We start from the raw sequence: 19,408 nt of genomic DNA, 5'->3' as shown, positions 1-19,408 counted from the left end.
GGTAGATGAGCACCTGAAGGCCCCTCGGAGTCTTCTTTTTCCATCACTAAACATTCAGCCTTCTAAAGAGATTGATAATTGCTCCAGGGAAGGAGTATTTTTAGGTACGGCTGAGTTTATCGAATGACTCTGTTCATATTAGTTGGGCTCTTCACTGTGATCGACATTGTTTATCTACACTGATCTGAAATGTCATGGCAAACATTTAGGGAATCACAAATATTGAAAGACAATATTGAATTAAAAGAATTCTAAAAGACATGAAATTATTTTAAATTGATTTTTAAAAATAAAATTGAATAAAATAGAACTTGTGCGGCTGTAAACAAGAGACAAAATATGGGACGGATGGTGACTGCCCTGTGAAGACATCCATTTTCATTTGAACTAGCCTAAACTATATACTTTGACGTTTGCTAGACTTTCACGCACATCGATATGAGGAAAAACAAGTCGGTTATATGAGAGCAGAGTTGAAATGATGCGGCTATTGGTGTGAACATCATTTAAGATTCAGTAATTACAGAAGCTCTGATAATAATTCAATCAAGCACCATCTCTTTACTTCAGGCACGATAAACGTAGAGGTGGGAGCACCATGGGTGTGTATCACTGCTAATGAAGCCAAATTGCACAATTAACTGCTGTGTACTGTTTTAATCTTATGTGAAGCACAGTTTTGTCTCTGATCCTCCGCATGTATCAACACGTACCTCGATCTGGGAGCTGTTGTCTCTCTCCTCTGCGGAGACCAGGCCCGGGAACCCCTCGGGCTCTTCCTGCTCCGCCTCCTGGTCCTGCTCCTGACTGGCCCTGTTGCTGTCCATGTTCCGAGGTTTCGGGGGGACCCGTCTCCTCCATCTGTGACTGTACAGCTTCACGTCCGCAGCTGCGTCCTCATCCCCTGCCAGCCCCCCCACATACGAGTAAGAGACACCTGAGAGAAAACAGAAGGAGAGAGTCTGTGGATGGTCCAACGCTAAATCACTGTAAAGCTTTCATTTCATTTCAACGTACCACAGGAAGACGCAGATGTATTTTAATTAGTGCAATAATACAGCATGCTTCATTTAATTTCCCAACCACATTAGATTTGAATTATTGAACCCTGTGTCAGTCAAACTGAAAAGGGAAATCTGGCATACAGTGAGTTGTGTCTGCACAATAATTACATGGCACAATATCTTTACTTTCACTTCAGGCACTAGTCAAAGTCACCAAGGCGGCTCAACTTTTGGAGCCATTAATCTTGTGCCGCTCGCTCATAATTCACTGTCTGTGCAGACTTTCTCTCATTGCTTTGGGGAGAAATCTCTCTCGGGCTGAACCAGACGCACATTAGGAATGACTCAGCAGCCGTGACACAGACCAGCGGACCACAGTCGCACCCGTTCATCCCCATCCCCAAGTCTGAGACGAGACGCTGGTGGCAGGTGAGAAATGGTGCTTTATGTTCATGTAAACACCGACTTGACTAACTGAGCCGGAGACAAACTGCGAGATAATACAAGAAATGTGCCGCGTCAGTGTGAGTAATAGTTTCCTGAAATGAAAACTAGTCAGAATGAGGAAGAAAAACAACCCTCGACAGTTCAAGACCTTTATACTCCGACTGAGTGGAAGTTATGATTGACGCTGCTGATTTGAATCACTGTGTTCAGCTCAAATCATAAATGTATAGTTTATATTAACCTGTGGCTAAACAATCACGTCTCTTCTGCTCTGTAAGATTCACCTTAAACTCAGTTTAATGTTATTTCACCTCTTCCTCAGAGGTTTTGTTTGTTGATTACACAAAAACTACATATTGGATTTCAAGGAAACCTGGAAGGATGGGACATGAGCCAAGAAAGAACTTCAGTGAGTATGTAGCAAAGGGGCAGATCCTGGGTATTATTTTCACTATTTAACATTGCAACAGTTCTTTTTGCAATTTTCACCAAATCTATGAGTTTGTGCAATTTAGTGCAGCTTCCTGGAATTCTAGTTTGATTAGTTTAGAACAGTTTGTCACATTAGTTCATCTTTTGCAAATGGTTGGTTTAGACTGTCCACAAAAAAAAAAAGCAAGGCTGACATTTTAAAATGTTTTCACTCTTTGGAAAATTCCACTCGGGTTGAAAAAAAGTGGTCCAGCAAAAACAAGATGAAAAAGATGAATTTTCAGATTTTGTTGACATATGGAGCTGCTTTCTTTTTTGACTGATGATGCAACATGCATGTTCCTGCCAACAGCTTTTTCTTTTACAAGGAAGGAAATGCATTTATTGTGTTTGTTGAAGTTACACAGAATGAGTTTTGGCGAGTAACAGTCAATGTAAACATAACGTTTGTTTGCTGGTGAGAAAACTGAGCGATGCACATTTGCAGGTTCAGATCGTTTCCTCTGGTTGATGAACAAAACCGAGACAATGAAATCATGATTGATCGTGTGGATTTCACTCAGCTCAACACAATTCAGCTTTTTATACGGAAAACATAAATGTTTTTATCGTGGCCGACTTGACAAAGCAATTTCTCAGCCTTAAATGAGGAAATGAAAGGCTTTACATTCTCCACTTGCTTTGATGGGTTCCTCTTCATCACCTGGATCAGAAATGTTAAAGCTCACAAAGGTGTATTCATGTATTAGACAGCAGATTTGTTCCCCTGCCTTTAATCTAATGCTGTGCAAGCTTAGATAAGCTCCTGTTCCCCATGATCCTAACTGGATGAAATGCAATTAGTAATAACCTTCATTTTCAAAGCAGTACTCCAAATGCAAGGTTTACAGAGTGCTTGCATTTCCTGTGTAAATTATTTTTGCTTTAGGAAAAAAACTGCTGATTCACTATTTCAACTTTGTTCCTTCTTTTAACAGGAGAGGGAGGTCGCTGGGTTTAAATCGCAGGGCACATCTTCCTTCTCTTTCCCCCAATGCCTCTTTTCTCTCATGGTCACATTTCGTTCTCCTTGTCGTCCTCTCTCCTCCTCCTCTTTCTGGGCATCTGACCAGTGGTTCTCAGGAGGGGAGAAAGGGCTCCGTGAGAGCAAGTAGAGAGGCTTAAGATGCTAATTCACCCAAAGTGGAGGCTGACAGATTCACTTTATAATGGGAATCGGCAATGACGAGACAAAGGGGACAATCTGTGCAGAGCAGAAGGTGCAGGGAGGAGTGTAAAAGATGACTGGGACGAATGCAGCAAAACGCTTTGTGGGCCATCATCTCAGACCTCCCTGAAGAACACGTTAGTGCACTGTTTTATGTTATTTTCTTTTATTGCATTTTCTGTATTTCTGAGTTAATTATTCGAATCACCTTGTGAATTTGTGTATGTCCTTGTTCTATTCACTGTCAAAGTCCCCTCTCACCCACTGTAAGACAAGAGCTTGGAGCATGAGTCGGTTCAAGGCTCAAGACCTTATGGGCAGACATTGGGATTCAGCCTCCATCTCCGGCCTTATACTTCCCAACACTCACTCTATTCCTAACGGTCATTAGTCACATCCATGTGAACCAAATCTCCCAGTCAAACTTCCTGTTTTATACTCTAATCCAAGGGGCACCTTCACATTCCGTTCCACTGACACATAAACATCTATTTTCCCCCTTAAAGGATGTTTGTCGGTTCCTTAATATACGGTGGAAAGCTGGCAAACAGCGGATACTTTAAAATGCACCATGACCACAACATAGGGGACTTGAATAAATGGCTGCTCTTTTCCCAGCATGCTCCTCTGTCATCATGAGCCCCCCCCCCCATGTACCTGCATTTCTCTTGTGTACAGTCACTGCTCTGACTCAGGAAAGCAGAATATCTTATTATCCAGGGGAAACCCAGGGTCTTTTGTCGAATGTTTTGGGAGGGCAGACCCCTGAGGGACACCTAAAATAACCCCCCGTCAGGACAAGGCTTCTCCTCAGTGCAGGACTGTTCCTCGCCTTTTGTGTGGACACCCCGCCCCCCCCTTACTTTTCTCTCATTGCCTATGAAAGCCCACCACATACCTTCACCCTGACTCTGTCAAGCAGCCTTGTTGGCCGGCTCACGCCTGTCAACACCTCTGATTCACAAACACCACAGGGACTGTAATGTGGTTGCACCTAAAACCTTTCAAGAACGTTCAGGAGGTCATAAAACCGCAGAATAAAAGGTGCTGTCTGCAACACTTCTTTCAGTCAGTTTCCGCTCGTTTCCCCCCGGTTCTCTCTCTTGGTTCCCACCTGACAGGAGACTACCACACATGACTGACTGAGGAGGAGGAGGAGGAGGAGGAGGAGAAGGAGGAATGGGAATGCTTCATTGCGATTTCTTCAGAACAAAGGATAAAAGAATGAGTCACATCCCGGTTCCTCAGCCTTTCTATCTCTGGGTGTCAGATTGCTTAATGTAGTGCCCACAGAAAGCTGCTTTATCAGTGCAGCAGCAGACCCTGGCAAGCACCGTGGAGCAGAGTCTCTCTCTCTGGGTGCGAAACAGTCGACTCTTTGCCAATCACCTCAGCGGGGTCAACGCAGATTGAGTTGCTCTAACTGTTGGTGAAGCTCCCACATCTTTCAGGGACTGCCCTTATTTCCACTTGAATATAACAGAAAGGATCATTTAGGTGATGGATGGTGCAACGCCACTCAACAAATTAGACGGTATCTCTCCAGGTCGTGAGAGGAGAACTTTGCCATCTTTCCATTCGGTCTTTTCATTAGCTTAAGATTCATTGGGGACATTTGTCAGGAGAAGCACTCCGCCACTTTGTCACACACACATTTACGAATTCGGGAATACCAGCCAACAATGAAGTAGAACTAAAAACACGGCACAAAAGTCCCTCTTCTCCTGCCTCAGGAGGATTCATTTTAATGATCTCATACTAACATACAGAGCACTCCATCAGGTCACTTGGGTCTTCTGACCAGGGCTTACTGGTTTTTCCTTGCAATCTACGGAAAAACAAAACAAAAAATACTAATTTGTCGCAAGAAAAACATTTCCCAGAGACTAATGCGACAAATTTGACCTCTGATTATTGACCTAAAACAAAAAAATATCACATTCAGAATGAAAATTCTGAAAATGTTTTTTAATTGATTATTTGATTCTTCATTGTGCTGAATAACAAAAATATAAATAAAGAGTCAACAGATTTCCAATTATCGGAGGAACAATGTGTGTTTGACACTGACAAGCCAAATTATGCACAGGGTCACGTCATCTCAAGAGCTGTGAGAACAGAGACTGAAAACCACTGAAAACCTGAGTGTTATCAGCCATGATGCTGAAATGAAGCAGCAGTGACAGATAAGATAAATCTTTCAACTTAACTTATTAGTTAATAAACTGGCTTTAATAGGAGTTAATGAAAACAAGATACGCGTTAAACAAGCTTCTCCATCTCGTATGTGTTAATAAATTAAACTGGTAACATACAGCAAATAACCCTCAAAACAACCACAGCTTCATTTTCATATTAATTGAATATTTAAAATGCAAAACACGTTTGACAACAAGTCATCTGTTGGCAGAGCTTTCAAATAAAAACAATGAAGAGTTCTGCTGCAGAAGTCCACGCAATTCCCAGACGTCTGTGTGAAATTGTTATGCAGAGCGAGGTCTGTGTCTCTAACCTGCCGTGGCTTGCTTTTTACACATCCTCTCTTAAAATCGCAGCCTGTCATTAGGCAAGCACATAAAATTGAAGGGCTGACTGCAAGAGAAAGTTAAACGCAGGTAGCCAGAGAGGCAGCACCTGCAAAGTAGATCCAGCTTCAAACGATGAGCAGGAGAACTTAATTACAGTAGATCAAATGTGAGAGTTGCATCTACATCTCAGATAAGCAGCGTACGAGACGAGTTTAGACGTGACTTTAAATAGTGCACAGTACAGAGGGAGGGCCGTGCACAAGAACAACACGCACACAAAGGCTCTGTAATTCAACGATATCCAGCTTTCCCTGCAAAATGGAAGGCAGCCTCCCCTCCGGAGAGAGGCATCAAGTGTGCGTCCTGCCTGTCATGAACGCTCCATTACACCAGAGAATTGTTTTGCCAACAATTAGTCACATCTTTCCGAAGTCAAAGCACTACAACAGACACTCCCCCCGAGGTTCAGATGAGGAGAGCAGATACAGATGCAGGAGGGGACTTTTGCTGAAACCTGCTTGCTGAGGATCTTATATTTCAGATATCACATTACAATGTCTACAATGTCTCACTATCAGTCAATAGTCAGGACCCAAATCTGACTGCAGGCCTAGAATTCGAGCCACATATCATGTAAACAGCGACTTGAACAGGGTTTGACCCACTTTTGTTGATATGCACAATAAACTTTATCAGAAAGGTTCCAGGCAACACCCAAGTGAGAAACAAGGACCTAAATCATCTCTAACCTTTACAGTAAAAAGTTAAAACCTGTGTGTGGTGAACTGCCACTCTTGCATATCAACCAAATTATGGAAAGAGCCAGGCCTGAAAGCGGAGCTATAAATAAAAGCCAATCTCTGAGCTCTCAAAGTGTGAATTACATCTGCAGAGCATGAGAGGTGGAGGAATTCATTTGAAGCAAACTAATAGGGCGTTCACTCGGCGTCCATGAGGAGGACAGGTGTCAGAGCTGGATGTGAGAGGAAGGAAGGAGGCTCGAGGGAAAAAGACTGAGAGGGCAAATTAAGAGGTATAGAGCGTCAGACGTCAGGTCCGCTGATTTTTAATCAAGGCTTTAACCTTGAGGAACCTAATTGTTCTTTAAACAGGCCCCGAAGAGAATCATTAATTTCCCTTTCAAGTGTCTGCTCCAAACATCTAAATAACACTGGACACAAAATCCAAGCAGGCTCGGCCACAAAGCAGCAGAAGCACAGCAGAGCATACAGCGTCTGACCTCAAAACACAGGGTTTAAAGTGCCGGAGTTAACCATCACGGAGTCTGTAGTCACCGCCGTGGCTTTCCTTATGTAATTGGTGGTTGGCGTTGGTCAGTGCAGGAAATTTATCTAAAAAACGTTTTGGCAAAGAGACAGACAGACACAGAGAGCTGCAGGCACTCAGGAGACAGCAGGATTACAAAGACAGGAGCGCTTCCTGAGTGACACAGGCGTTTAGGAATTCAGGATTCCAGTCAGGCACAGTGTTGTGTCTCATATTTCAGCAGATTGAGTGATGGACTGGAACACGATGAAGAACTGCTGTTGGCCCTCATTCCACTTTTCAACTTTTTTGCGAGTGAGCAGCTCAGGAGCCCTGAGGTCTTGAGTTGCTCTGCCCCGAGGGAACCTGGGGCCTGTCAGGAGACGTACGTCCGCTCTCTGGACCTCATGTAAGAGATTATTTCTCCTCCCTCCAGCTCAGACCATTACCTGTGCTGATATAACTGTATTCTCACAGGTCAGCAGCGAGTTGTGGACAAAACCGTCACCGAGTCTCTCGCTCCCTCTGATTCTGTCCATGAAAACAAGAAATCCATCCTTTCACTGTTCCCACAGTTCTCTTGGTGCTTGCTTAACAGACCCGAAAATTGGAAATGGTCACAGCTGCACCGGTGAATAGAGCGGGATAGACAGGACAAAGGCCCGCACTTTTATTCTGATACGCCACATCACAAACAACAGCCTCACCTTAATCCTGTGGGTTCACCCAGTGAATACATCTAAGATCTGAAACATACTTGGCATAATAATCACTGTTTTTGTCCACTTATCCTCAGAAACTCCTGTACCTGCTGCAGAGTATTAGGGCCAAGCATGAGGAATAAAGGAGACGGGAAGAATTTCCTTATGAGAATACAAATTAGGAGAATAAAGTAAATTTTGAGAAAGAGCTTGAAATGTACTGAAGAACAGTATCGAAGGTTAATCTATAGAAGGTGTTTTAATATGATCTAAAACATTTAACTTTAATCTTTAAATGATTCTTGATATTTTTTATCACACCTGGGATGAATATTTGTGCATAAAATCTAAAAAGCACAGATGATTTGGCTTCAACAACTCTGAAATATTTATTCTGTTGAAAAAACATTAAAAACTGAGCATTTGATCAGAGTCAGTTTCCTTCAGTGTCTTCACGTGAATAGAAAAAGACCAAACAGAATAACAGGGTCATAAAAGGTCTGTCCACAGAGATGATACAGAGCTGGTGAAACCAACTCTCCAGTATTTTCTGGTACTTGGCAGAAACAAGAGCTCCTTTCTCAAAAGCCTTTTTCACAGCAGACATTTTAACTTGTAGGAAAAGCACAGGTGCCATTATAACATTAACAGTGTCTGTTCTATTTCCGACGTCCCAGTAAACCACGACAGGTCAGGAGTTTATTACTTACACCTGCTCTGAAACAACTGACGAGTCCTGAAGCCCCTGAAAGATAATGCCTGCCTTCCGTTTGTCTGTTTGCTGAATGATTGATTATTCAACAACTCTGATTGTTTGTGAATTTTAGATTGTTTGGTGTAAAACACTTTGTGGCTTGTATTGAAAAGTGCTTTACAAATAAAGTTATTATTATTAATAATGACAAGAGAGATGAATTTGATCAACAAAAGCAGGCTTACAGTCTCAGTGGGCAGGGGGCAGACAGGCAGGAGAGCCAGGAGTCCAAATCCAAAAAAGGAAACAAAGCAGAAAACCAAGAAAACAGCAGAAAGCAAAAACCGAAGCACAATGAAACCCTGAAGAAAACTGAGGAGACTAATTGGACACAGGTGAATCAGGGCGGGGAAACCAGACAGAGACAGGAAGTAAAGGAAGAGGTAGACACATGAGGTAAGAAACTTCTGAGTAAAACAGGAAGTAAACAACTGAAAAAGTGAAATCATCTGGAACACCCGTCATCATATCGGTGATGGCAGCGTTTGCATCCAGGATATTTTGTGCACTTTTAATTCCCCGCAGCTCACGACTGCTGGTTTGCACCATTATGGATCCTTCACAGTCTCAGTTCAGCAGAAGACTCACTCTATCTGCTTCGAGACATAGACATACGAAAAGAAAACAGACGCCACCACAACAACAACTTCTGAGGTTAGTTCACGGACCATTTTCAAACATACTGATCAGTATGGCTGCCTTAGGTTAATTGCCCGCTCAATTTCTGTCAGTCTAAAACTAATCAATCTGAGAGGTGACTGAGAGACAACCGTGTCAGAAATAAAAGACCTGAGCCAAGCAGCTCGGCTTGAACCGAAGATTGATTCCCTGTGGTTCCAAGTGTGTGTGTGTGTGTGTTGACACATTCATGTGTGTGTGGTGTGGGACATTTTCTGTGTCTACGTGTGTGTGACTGTTGCTGCAGGTGGAGATTGATTGACTTGAGTGCCCGTGTGAGTGTATTAACTGTGTTTTTTCTTCTTTCTTTCGGGCTCCGGGCGAGGCCAGACAGGACCCTTGAGCCTGACCTCGTTCTTCCTGCTAATCCATCAGTATCAAAGCCCCCCCCCCCCTGCCAAACCTCCCCAAACTCAAAACGGTGGATAATATGTAAACTTGCCAAAAGAGAATCCAAAGTGTCTCCATCCCCACCTGGTGGCTGGTAAACCCTGCCTCCTCCATGTTATTGGATGGGATATGGACCAGACTAAAATTTCCAAGGGAATTATTCATGGATCTTAAAAGAAAATCAGGCACATTTAGGAGTGTGTGTTATTAGGTGCAGCACAATCGATACAACGATAAGGTTGATAACATCAGCTGATTTCACTTTATCACATATATCGATAGCAATAAATTGTACCATTGTACCAGTATCCACTCTTTATTTCAAAGTGCTTTTTAATTGCCGACATTAATCTTCCCGCATTCAGTCAGCGATGCATTCTCCTCTCTCAGCACAGTCTCATCCATCATGTCCGACTCCACCAACAACACGCATTGTGGTCGTCACGCTGCACAGTTCGTCATATACCAGCACTTAGGGCAGCCATTATATCCACTTATGAAATTCCTTATAATCAAGCCAATTTGCTCAAGCCATAAATACTTAACATGTGAGCAACTCAGAGCCTTGTAAATGAGAACATGCGCTACACATGATTAACTCTAAGATTTGGATCACGTCCCAGTGAGCAGATGTAAACACACAACCCAGATTTTTAATCCGCTTTTCGAAGTATGTGGAAACAAACTTCTTCAAAACTCTGCAAATCCCATATACTCCCACCTACAGCCCCCAGGTGCCCACACCCACGAGTCAGCAACAACAAAAATATACCAACACAGACACGCATCAGAGTCTCTTCTTCTTCTGCTGTACATCCAGAGCAGAAGGACAGAGACACCATTCCCCAGGCCTATAGCTGCCAAACCCAGCCCAGCACATTTCATATATCTGTCGACAAACTGCGAGCTGCATCCCAGTCACACAGCGCCTGTAATTGCTTCAACCTCGGCGGTGCAGACTTCAGCCACTCCCAGGAATCAATATTAAATATTGTTTACAACACAACCCCCGTCCTCCCCTCACCAGGAGTTTTGCTGTGCAGAAAATGAGACCTACAGAGCAGCGTGTCACAGAACAGATGGCTGATTCCCTCCAAGAAAAAACCAAATCCCATTAAAGAGGGGATTGTGCATGTGGAAAAGTGTATCTCGTTACACTCTCAAACTCCCATTGAATCAGAAACGAGCGCTGGAAAACATTTGCATTGTCAATTGAATAATAGGATTTCTACTTTGCCTCCTGTGAAAGTTTTTAATTATGTAGATTTAGCCGACAAGTTGTTCTTTGTTTCTTTCTCCGACAGGACGAGTGAAAAAGTACAAAGGTTTCTTCACTCGTCAGAATGTGCAACCCTAATTAAATCGATTCCATTCGCGATTCATCAGATTTCTCATTAATTTCACTCTTGCACAACTCCCAGTAATTGCAATGGCACCAAAAATGACTCTGGTGACAGCAAGAAAATGTTCTGCAGAATGTGACAAATCGAATAAACAGTTTAACTTTTTGATTTCTTTGAGAGGAGTATAAACCAGATTGAATTAAATTGCTGTCTCAGAGATAAGATCGCGAACTGCCTCTTTAAATTAGGCAGATATTGAGGAATTTGCTCCGTGGCAAAGACAGAAATAGAGTTTGAGTTTGATATAGAAGATATAGAAATTCCACTGTAATGTGGGAAAAGAGTTTATAAGTCAGGTCACTTGAGTTGAAATAAAATGGGGGGGGGGAGAAAGAGCAGGTCGTTCTGGTTCATCGCTCCCATGTTACAATCCCTGGACAGCTGTGGGGTTCAGCTGCAGGGTCTGGAGCTGGAGAGCAGGTTGTTAACAGGAGTGGAAAACAGGCCAATAGGGACCAGGTGTATAGATGTGACATGAATCTTCGGAAGTTAACTCAGATATTTGATTAAATCAGCATTTTAAGTGAAATAGAATGAAGAGAGGGATGAAGGAGAGGAGGAGGAGGAGGAGGAGGGCGGCAGCAGCTTTCAGTCATTTAATTGTCACAAACTTGGAGCATGGAGAAGGTACGAGAGAAAAACTGTTAACCCTTCATTGACTGTGTGGCAGGGAAACCTCTTGACACTTCAATGACTTAATCTGCTTTTAAATATATGCTGTTCAAAACCTTATGTGATTATAGACACAGCAGATGACCATAGGGACATCTGGAAAGTTGCGTTTTATATATATATATATATAGGAGCTCCTTTGGACAAACGTAGTTGATGACTCGGGCTTTAAGGTCCCAGGTGATTTGACATTACATGCTGCTGCTTGCCTTTATCCCCTTGGGCTCAAACATTTACGGGACGGCAGCTTATGTGGATCACCTCTGCAGCTTGTAGACTCGGCCTCGTCAGACTGCTGCATGTGCTGACATGTACATTTGTGGCGAGAGCCCCTCTGTGTTAAACCAGCGAATATGTTTCTGCCTCTGACTGTGGTTTGAGCCCATCGATCCCACGGATACGTTGAGTGATCTAATTCAAACCTAAATCTGACCCCTGCAGAGGACGAGGGAGTATAAGTGCACATCAGTACCGATGGCACCATTCAGCTTGCACAGCAAAGCATGGCTGCTCTGAGTCTTTAATAGAAACAGACAGTTCAGTGGCCTCTGACAAACAGCCTGCGAGAGACGAGCTTTGAATGCAAATGGGATGCACTTGGTCCCAAACATCTTTCATTGCTTCTTTGTCCATTGCTGCTTTTCTCTGAGGTCAGTCTGGATGAAGGTTAGTTTGTTTCTCCTGAGGTGAAAACAATCGGGAGAGAAGTGGCTGTGTTATGGGGAGATGGATGTTCCTTGGCAGTCTCACGACAAACCATCAGCAAATCATGACAAACTGTCATAATTGTCCCAGGAGGAGAAAACTACAGACGCTGGCTTTGTTTTGGCTCGGAGTCAACAAGAGAGACTCAGTTGTTGAGGATGAAAGTAAAAGCTACAAAAGGAAATACAGAAAGTAAATGTTACAGGGACGTAGTTTGAGTACGAAAAGTCTGCAAATACTGCAACAGACCAGTTCCCACAACAGACTACCCCAGCACCTCTTTCGCCACCTATGCAAGAATCATGTCAAACAGCACAGAGTCAGACTAACGGATGAGAGACACTAAAGTACAGTCAAGTGCACAAATCCCAGACTCAGACGCTGCAAGAGGCTTTTACCCGCGGCACAACATATGGCAAAGAAGCCCGGTGATGGAAGAAAGTCACAACAGCTGCAGCTGAACATCTGCAAAGATACGGCATCAATGTACAAGGTTCAGAAGAGGCGTGAGCGACAAGTAGCAATCTGTAATTTTACCTGAGTAAGAGATTTTGGTCATTTCACGCAGCTCTAATCCAGCAGGTGGTTAGAAACAGTGGGAAACAGCGAATCTGGCTCTGTTCAAAAGTAGAAATTTAAATATGTAAAGACCACTGATATTCATATTACATGTTCTTTCTTTAATTTGTACAAAATCAAAGTGTAAAATTAGAATTAAAAAGGTTAGGGTTTTACGGAGGTTTTTGGTTGAAACAATTGAGTTTCTATCGTCAACAGCTTGTCAGGAAAGCTGCTGAACAGTTACAGACCCTCTGCATTTTTGGGGGAAAGTTAAGCCTCAAAGTCAGCCTGGCTTTGAAAATCTCCCTGTTTCAGGACTTTCATGTGTGACAAGTATGTCTCCCTCCCCCTTCTCCTCATGCCATGCCTCTGGGCTCCTTGCCATCAGCACTGGGCCCCATGTTCTGCCTCTCCAGGCTACATTGATCAAACTGAGGGGGCCCGCGGCTCCGAGAGAGCATTGGTTTTGTTCCCCAGTCGGAGGAAAGTAATCGAGGTGCAGCCGCTGCACAGAGGACGTATTCACAGGTGAATGCTTACGATCACCAAGAAGATGCAACACATGAAACCTCTCTGTTATAATAACCTCTCCAACCTCTCTTGTCTAACACATGACAAGAAATACAAAGTGGAAATAGACGAGTGTTGTGCTTTAAATCTTTGTGATGATTTGTGTGAAAAGCAGACCCTGGCTCCAAATGCCCAAGATGGTAAAAATTTGCATCCAAGATATTTTTGGCTTAATATGCAGTCTATGGTGTTTGACTCTGTTAAAGGAGGGAAAAAGAAGGAGGAGAAGGGGCGGCTGAGTCACTGTTACATAGAGCTGCTGCAGACACCATCCTCTGAGTTGACACCACCTTTCTCAGAGGAGACACACTGCCGGGGGGTTTAACAGGTAGAAAACACAAGCTCTTATCACACACACATACACACACACACACACACTGGGAGTCTCTGCAGTTGTCTGATGCAGCAGTTTCATTTTTTTTCTTGCAGACTCTCAAGAGCAGAGCAGCACAAATTTGCCAAGTGCCAATGATTAGCATGAGGTAACGATGGGCATTTGTGGAGCCTTTTACACAATCCTTTGTCTGTGTCTAAAGAGTAAACTTCTGTCCTTGGGAAGAGAAGACAAAGTTTGTCTGACAAAGAAAATAATTACAACATTAATATTGGCTGGCAAAGACACGATGCATCAAGACTTCTCTTTGGTCCTGGTCCAAACGTAACCATAATATTTGGCAGATAATGGCATCATTCCCATTTCTCTGATTGATTTCCCATCGCTCTCTAACTGGCTTCAAAACCTAAGAGATGAATGATTAAAGCGAATTGACTGAAGCCTGAAGAGTAAAAGGACTTGAGGTATTCAGTCTCTAACAGAAAAGTCAGTGAATGCAGCTAAATCTCTTATACGCCAGGGTTCATCAAACTCAGAGGCAGAGAACATCCAACAAAGCCACAGTGGGAACGTTGCCAGGCAGAGGTTAGATTTGGTGATCTGTCTCGGACAAGAGCGTCTCTATACATCCTACTCTCAGGGGGCCTGTTCAGTGACAACAAGGCCAGGTAGTGATTATATAGATCTGTCCCTCAGCAGCACATGATGAGCACTGTTTAATACTGCTTAATGACGTCCCTGGCTCTTTTACAAAGTCTATAAAGAAGATACAGTCGTGTGCTGGGCTGTTGTTACCTCTAATCAGTCTGCCGTGCGGCGTTTATGAGCCTGTCAGACGGGGAACTGGGTCACCGCCCAGACACAGACCTGCAGAAACACGTCGCTGACAGTCAGTGAAGTGGAGAGGATGACCTTGACTAACAAGCTTGTCCTCGTGCTGAAATACGTTCATGTGATCTGCTCTTTGTCTCGCCTCGCAGCTGACAAATCGGGTATCAGTTATTTCACGGCAATTATCATTAATCAAAGCCGATAGACATCCAACGTCGTGAACTGGTCTACACCTCAATAACTGCACAAGGATTTCTGGAACGACTGCACGTATTGCAAACACATGGAGATAAATTCACCCTGGGTTTTTTAATCTGACCTTCCAAGTTGCTTGGACGACAGACTAAACACATGTGGAGGCCATACAAATAATTTACTACCGGCACTGTCAACACAGTCAAGCGCCATCTACCCTGGAAGAGGATGCAAGTCACATTAAAGAGACGAGGAAAACTAAATCTTTATTTTTAGCAGATGTGGTGTTTTCAGTGTTAGTTTGATATGTTTGCATGCTAACTTTCGCTAATTAGCACTAAAAAATAAAGTGCAGCTGAAGGATCTCATTAATTTTACTGGTATTTGGTCATAAATTTAGTTTTAATTAGTTATTTATTGAAGAGTCATGATTGGCAGCTGAGACTGGCTGGTGATTGCACGTGTAACGGTGGGACCTTGATACAGACTCCACACAACGAACTGCGTCGACACTCGCTACAAATGCGTGAAAAGAGCAAGATGGCGGCTCCCATGTCCGAAAGATTTTGGCTTCATTTTTATACAGTGAGAGTAAGTGGAGATCCAATGAATGTGTGTGGACAAACATCATCCTTTGTGCACATTCAGTCATTTTGGGTGACAACACTCCAGTGACAAATCAGTGACTTAAAGGAAAATCATTTTATTTATTCTGAGGTCGAACCTTGAAGTTTTAGAGCTGGAGGGACTTTGGTCTCTTCCTCAAAGACACTGCAGGAGGCCTCAGTCTTGATGCAGGCATGATGCCACCCTTTCAAAAACCTGTTTGACCGTGCTTTATTTATAATGAAACATCCACACTCTGGTAGTATTCAATAAAAAATAAATGAACACATTCCAGGCCAACACACGGTGAAACTATCCAGAGCTCAGAGAGAAGCCGGGATGAGAATAACAAAAGCCTTCACATCTGCAGCAGAGACACAGGACAGTAGTGGAAAAATAAAGCTGGAAGACATCTGCACAAAAGTCTCGGCTTTGCATGGCAACAGTGGAGCCTCTGTTTGCCTGCGACCATGTGAATGTGTCTGTCAACACTTTCTGCGAACGAATAGAGTGACGGACGAGAAAAAGACAAAACAGTCAAAGTCAAGGAGGTGAGGGAACATTGCTGACACAAGAAAAGCAGCAACAGACTCGCTGTGCTAACAAGCTTATGTCAGGAAACTTCTCGCTGCTTCAGTTTGAACTTTGACCTTCACAGAGCAGATCGCACTCCACAATTCCTGTAGTGCAATATTTACAGTCTAAACGCTCCTTTCAGATGACTTTTTAAAAAATTACAGCCATGAAACATTTATTTCAAGGAAAATGTATCCGCGCTTTCACGGTTCACAAAATCAGCCGCCGATTTTTGTGAATCTGCGTGGTGCCTGAAAGGAAGCTCCAGCTGTTTGACCCCGTGGTGCATGAGCTCAGATGTTGATGTAGTTTTCTCCACAGCTTCCCCTCTGTTCATTGTCCTCTTTCCACAGCCAAACCTCCAGATGTGCGGTCCCACATGGTATTCCCATCTGTCTTTTCCATCCATAACTCTGAATCCCAGGATTTTCACCGAGCGGAAATCTGAACTGAACCAGTTAGACGATTTTCAACCAGGAACTGCCAAAACACGCCATTCAAAATATGGTTAGTAAAGCATCTGATAAATTCTGGGAAGTCTCATTATTTCATATTTACTGAATCCTCAAGGAAATTAGGAGAAACCTTCCTGTTTGACGGATTAATTACATCTACAAATTAATCAGATATCCTGCGACTGCTGAGACAATCAACCCCTCATAGTGGTGCCACTCCATAAAGAGAGACGCCCTGACAGACAGGGTCAAATTATCATCGTCAATCACTCCACAAATCCCCTTCAGCACCGGCACAGAGTGGGACAGCCGGGGTGTCAGAGAGACGGGGCCTTTCATTACCTTCCTGTCAACGTGATTGTAGCCTCAGATCAAGTTGGATGTGTTGCCTGCCACGTCTAGACAGGAGCCTGTCACTGCGAATCTGCCACAGGACACAAACACCCCGGGAGTAACGCACCAAAATCTCCCCGTGTCACAGAGGTCCAGAGAGAAAGTTTACCTGCCAACATGTATGTTATGCTGCGATACAACCTGAGGGGCTTCTGCTCGTACAAACAACACAGAACTCAAAGGAAACTTTTCTCCCGCTTCTGTTAGATGTTAGCTTAGAGGGGAGTGATTTACAGACAAACAAAGTCAGCAACTAGCTGGTGAACATAGTGGAGCATGTAGAAGCTGCAGAGCTCCTCCAGGAGTCTGTGGAAAACAAAAACCAGCTAAAAGAAGAGTGAATGGTTGAGTTCTCTTCATGAAGTTACTGGAAACACACACAAATGACTGATGAGTAAAGTAGAATGGCTCTTAGAGGAGCACACACCTCCATCAAGGACCAGTACCTGCACTAAATTTTACACACAGACTATAATTACTTAGCACGATATATTACAGTGTACATATTTCTAGTTTCGTAAATGATAAAGCAGTGACATATATGCGTTATTATGCTAACTGTGCCGCAGATTTATACTGGACTTGTACTGGCAGAGAGACAGACAGTATTTTTCTCTGGAAAAAAACCAACCATAGCAGGCTCCACTGACCCAGACCACTTTAAAAGACCCCCACGGCTTTTCTCTGTCTGTGTCATTCTGCTGTAAACAAAGATTTACTGCTGAATGTTTTGAGTGTGCTCCCTGCAAACGTTTCGATGAAACTTGAATTACCGCCTTGTGGTCGCATGCCTCGATCGACCAGTCAAGTGGCAGGAAATATGGTCCCTGTCTCATGTTTTTGCTGCTGAGTTATGGCGTCAAGTTACACAAATAAAAGTGTTATTGTAGAACATTATGATGTCACAGTGAAATAGACCTGTGACCATGTGAGGGTAAAATATCAGACCATTTTGCAGAATAATTTTTGAGTGACATTTGACTTTTGAACCAAATTCGAATCAGTTCATCCTCAAGTCCAAGTGAACACATGTGCCACATTGAAAGAGATTTCCTCACGGCGCTTCTGAGATAACACGTTCACAAGACAGGGACGGACGCCTGAAAACACAACGCCTCCAGCTGTCGGCTGCACACGAGCTCAACGCCTTGTCGAAGCTGCCAAACAATAAGTTGATGAAACACAGTGAAAAGACTCCGAAAAGAGAAACACTGAACGCAGCAGAACCATTGATCATAGTCAGGTTTTTGATAAGATGCTTTTTAGCTGTCCCATTAACTTTTCAGGCGATGTGATTACATAAGATGTATTAATAATATAAAATTGCTCTAAAAAGCTTTTATCACAAATCTCTCACATCAATCAGTCTCCTGAGGGACTGATTTCTCAGCTCTGACAAACAGTCTTTAGTGAAGCTTGTAAATGTCCACTCAGCTTTAACTATGAGGCTGACGTTCATGCGCCCATTCGATCATGTATTTGCTCATTGGTTAGAAACCTGTGTCTGCACGCTGTTAATTATATTTACATACTTTATGGGAGTATTTGTCCATGGTACGTTGGTAAGTGCTTTATTTGGTCGCAGTGTTAATGTGTCTGCCTCTCTTCCATCCAGACAGATATGAAAAGTGTGCTGTCGAGTCAGGGATACAGTTTGAATCCTTCCTCGCTGCGAGGAAAAGGTCAGGAGTCAAGACAGGGAACATGCTGTCATTCTGACTGACTGCACTGTCTCTCTGTTTTTCCACTTTCTGACACATCATATTTCAGGAGAGTTTTACTTTTCAGCTCTAACAACAAACATAGCACGACAGAAGACCTGTGAAGTCCTGAGCCGCAATGCATGGCCAAAAGTAGGGGATTTTAAATCCTGGTAAATCTTAATGCTACAGGATACAGTGACATGATGCTCCTGAGCGTGTGTCACAAATTTAGAAAGGGGTCCTCTCCTGTTCCAACAAGATGGCGTCCCCTACTCTGTGTGGAGGATCTTGACTTAGTGCTGACAAATCCCTGAGCTCAACCTCATCAGCCTGAGACGGACTTTAAGCCTCGTTCAAACCCGTTTTCAGCCCTGAGCGACAAAACACAGTCGTCTCATTCATTACAATGAGATCAGTGTCCAGCACACAAGTTGAACCTGGATAATTTTTTACCACAAACATACACTCCAGTTAGATTACTTCATAACATGAACAGTATCTTTTTCAAGTATACCTCGTACTTGATGCAATAAAAGATAAAGTACATGCTGATACTGTATATTTCCACTTGTAAAATCCTGTCTCAGAGTCTTATAAACCTGTGCAGAGTTTTGAGCCTCTGATAAAACTTCACGCACGTGGATCAATTACTGGAACTGGACGTCCTGGACTTCCTGACTCACTGGTACCTGAAGCAACACAGTGAAGCCACATTTTCTGTGTGAAGTTTCCAATTAAATTGAATTTAAATGAAATCGAGTCCTCAAAGAAAGGGCTTCAAACTAGACCAACACTTTACAGAGTGACTTCAATTTGCTTCTGTCAGGATCTCAAAAGGGAGACTAACAAATCTGCTATAGTTTATTTTATCAGCTATTGGAACAAAATGTAATTTAGCATTTAAATGCAACCGTGACTTCTGGCTTTTTCTTATTGCTACTCTTCTAAATCATTATCAGGACAACTGACAGTTAAACTGTGTATTTTTATATTGCTG

The 19,408-nt window shown here is 43.1% G+C and overlaps 1 protein-coding gene across 2 annotated transcripts in view; it reads right to left on the bottom strand.

Annotated features, from left to right (window-relative positions):
* The window catches only part of plxdc2b (plexin domain containing 2b), a 70,185-nt gene that overhangs the window by 39,147 nt on the left and 11,630 nt on the right, over positions 1 to 19,408 (bottom strand). The window contains exons 1-2 of one of the 2 annotated variants that reach the window (XM_020087792.2): positions 8,525 to 8,663; positions 714 to 937 (exon numbers count right to left, since the gene is read on the bottom strand). In XM_020087792.2, coding sequence (XP_019943351.1) covers positions 714 to 827 — 114 coding nt within the window. In that variant the 5' untranslated portion in view covers positions 828 to 937; positions 8,525 to 8,663. Of the gene's footprint in view, positions 1 to 713; positions 938 to 8,524; positions 8,664 to 19,408 lie in introns of those variants that run through there. The other variant, XM_020087791.2, reaches the window with a different exon arrangement.

Source organism: Paralichthys olivaceus, chromosome 17 (assembly GCF_024713975.1).
Source record: "Paralichthys olivaceus isolate ysfri-2021 chromosome 17, ASM2471397v2, whole genome shotgun sequence".
Taxonomy (NCBI): domain Eukaryota; kingdom Metazoa; phylum Chordata; class Actinopteri; order Pleuronectiformes; family Paralichthyidae; genus Paralichthys; species Paralichthys olivaceus.
Note: the sequence above shows the minus strand (reverse complement) of the source record. Positions and strands in the feature narration are given on the sequence as shown.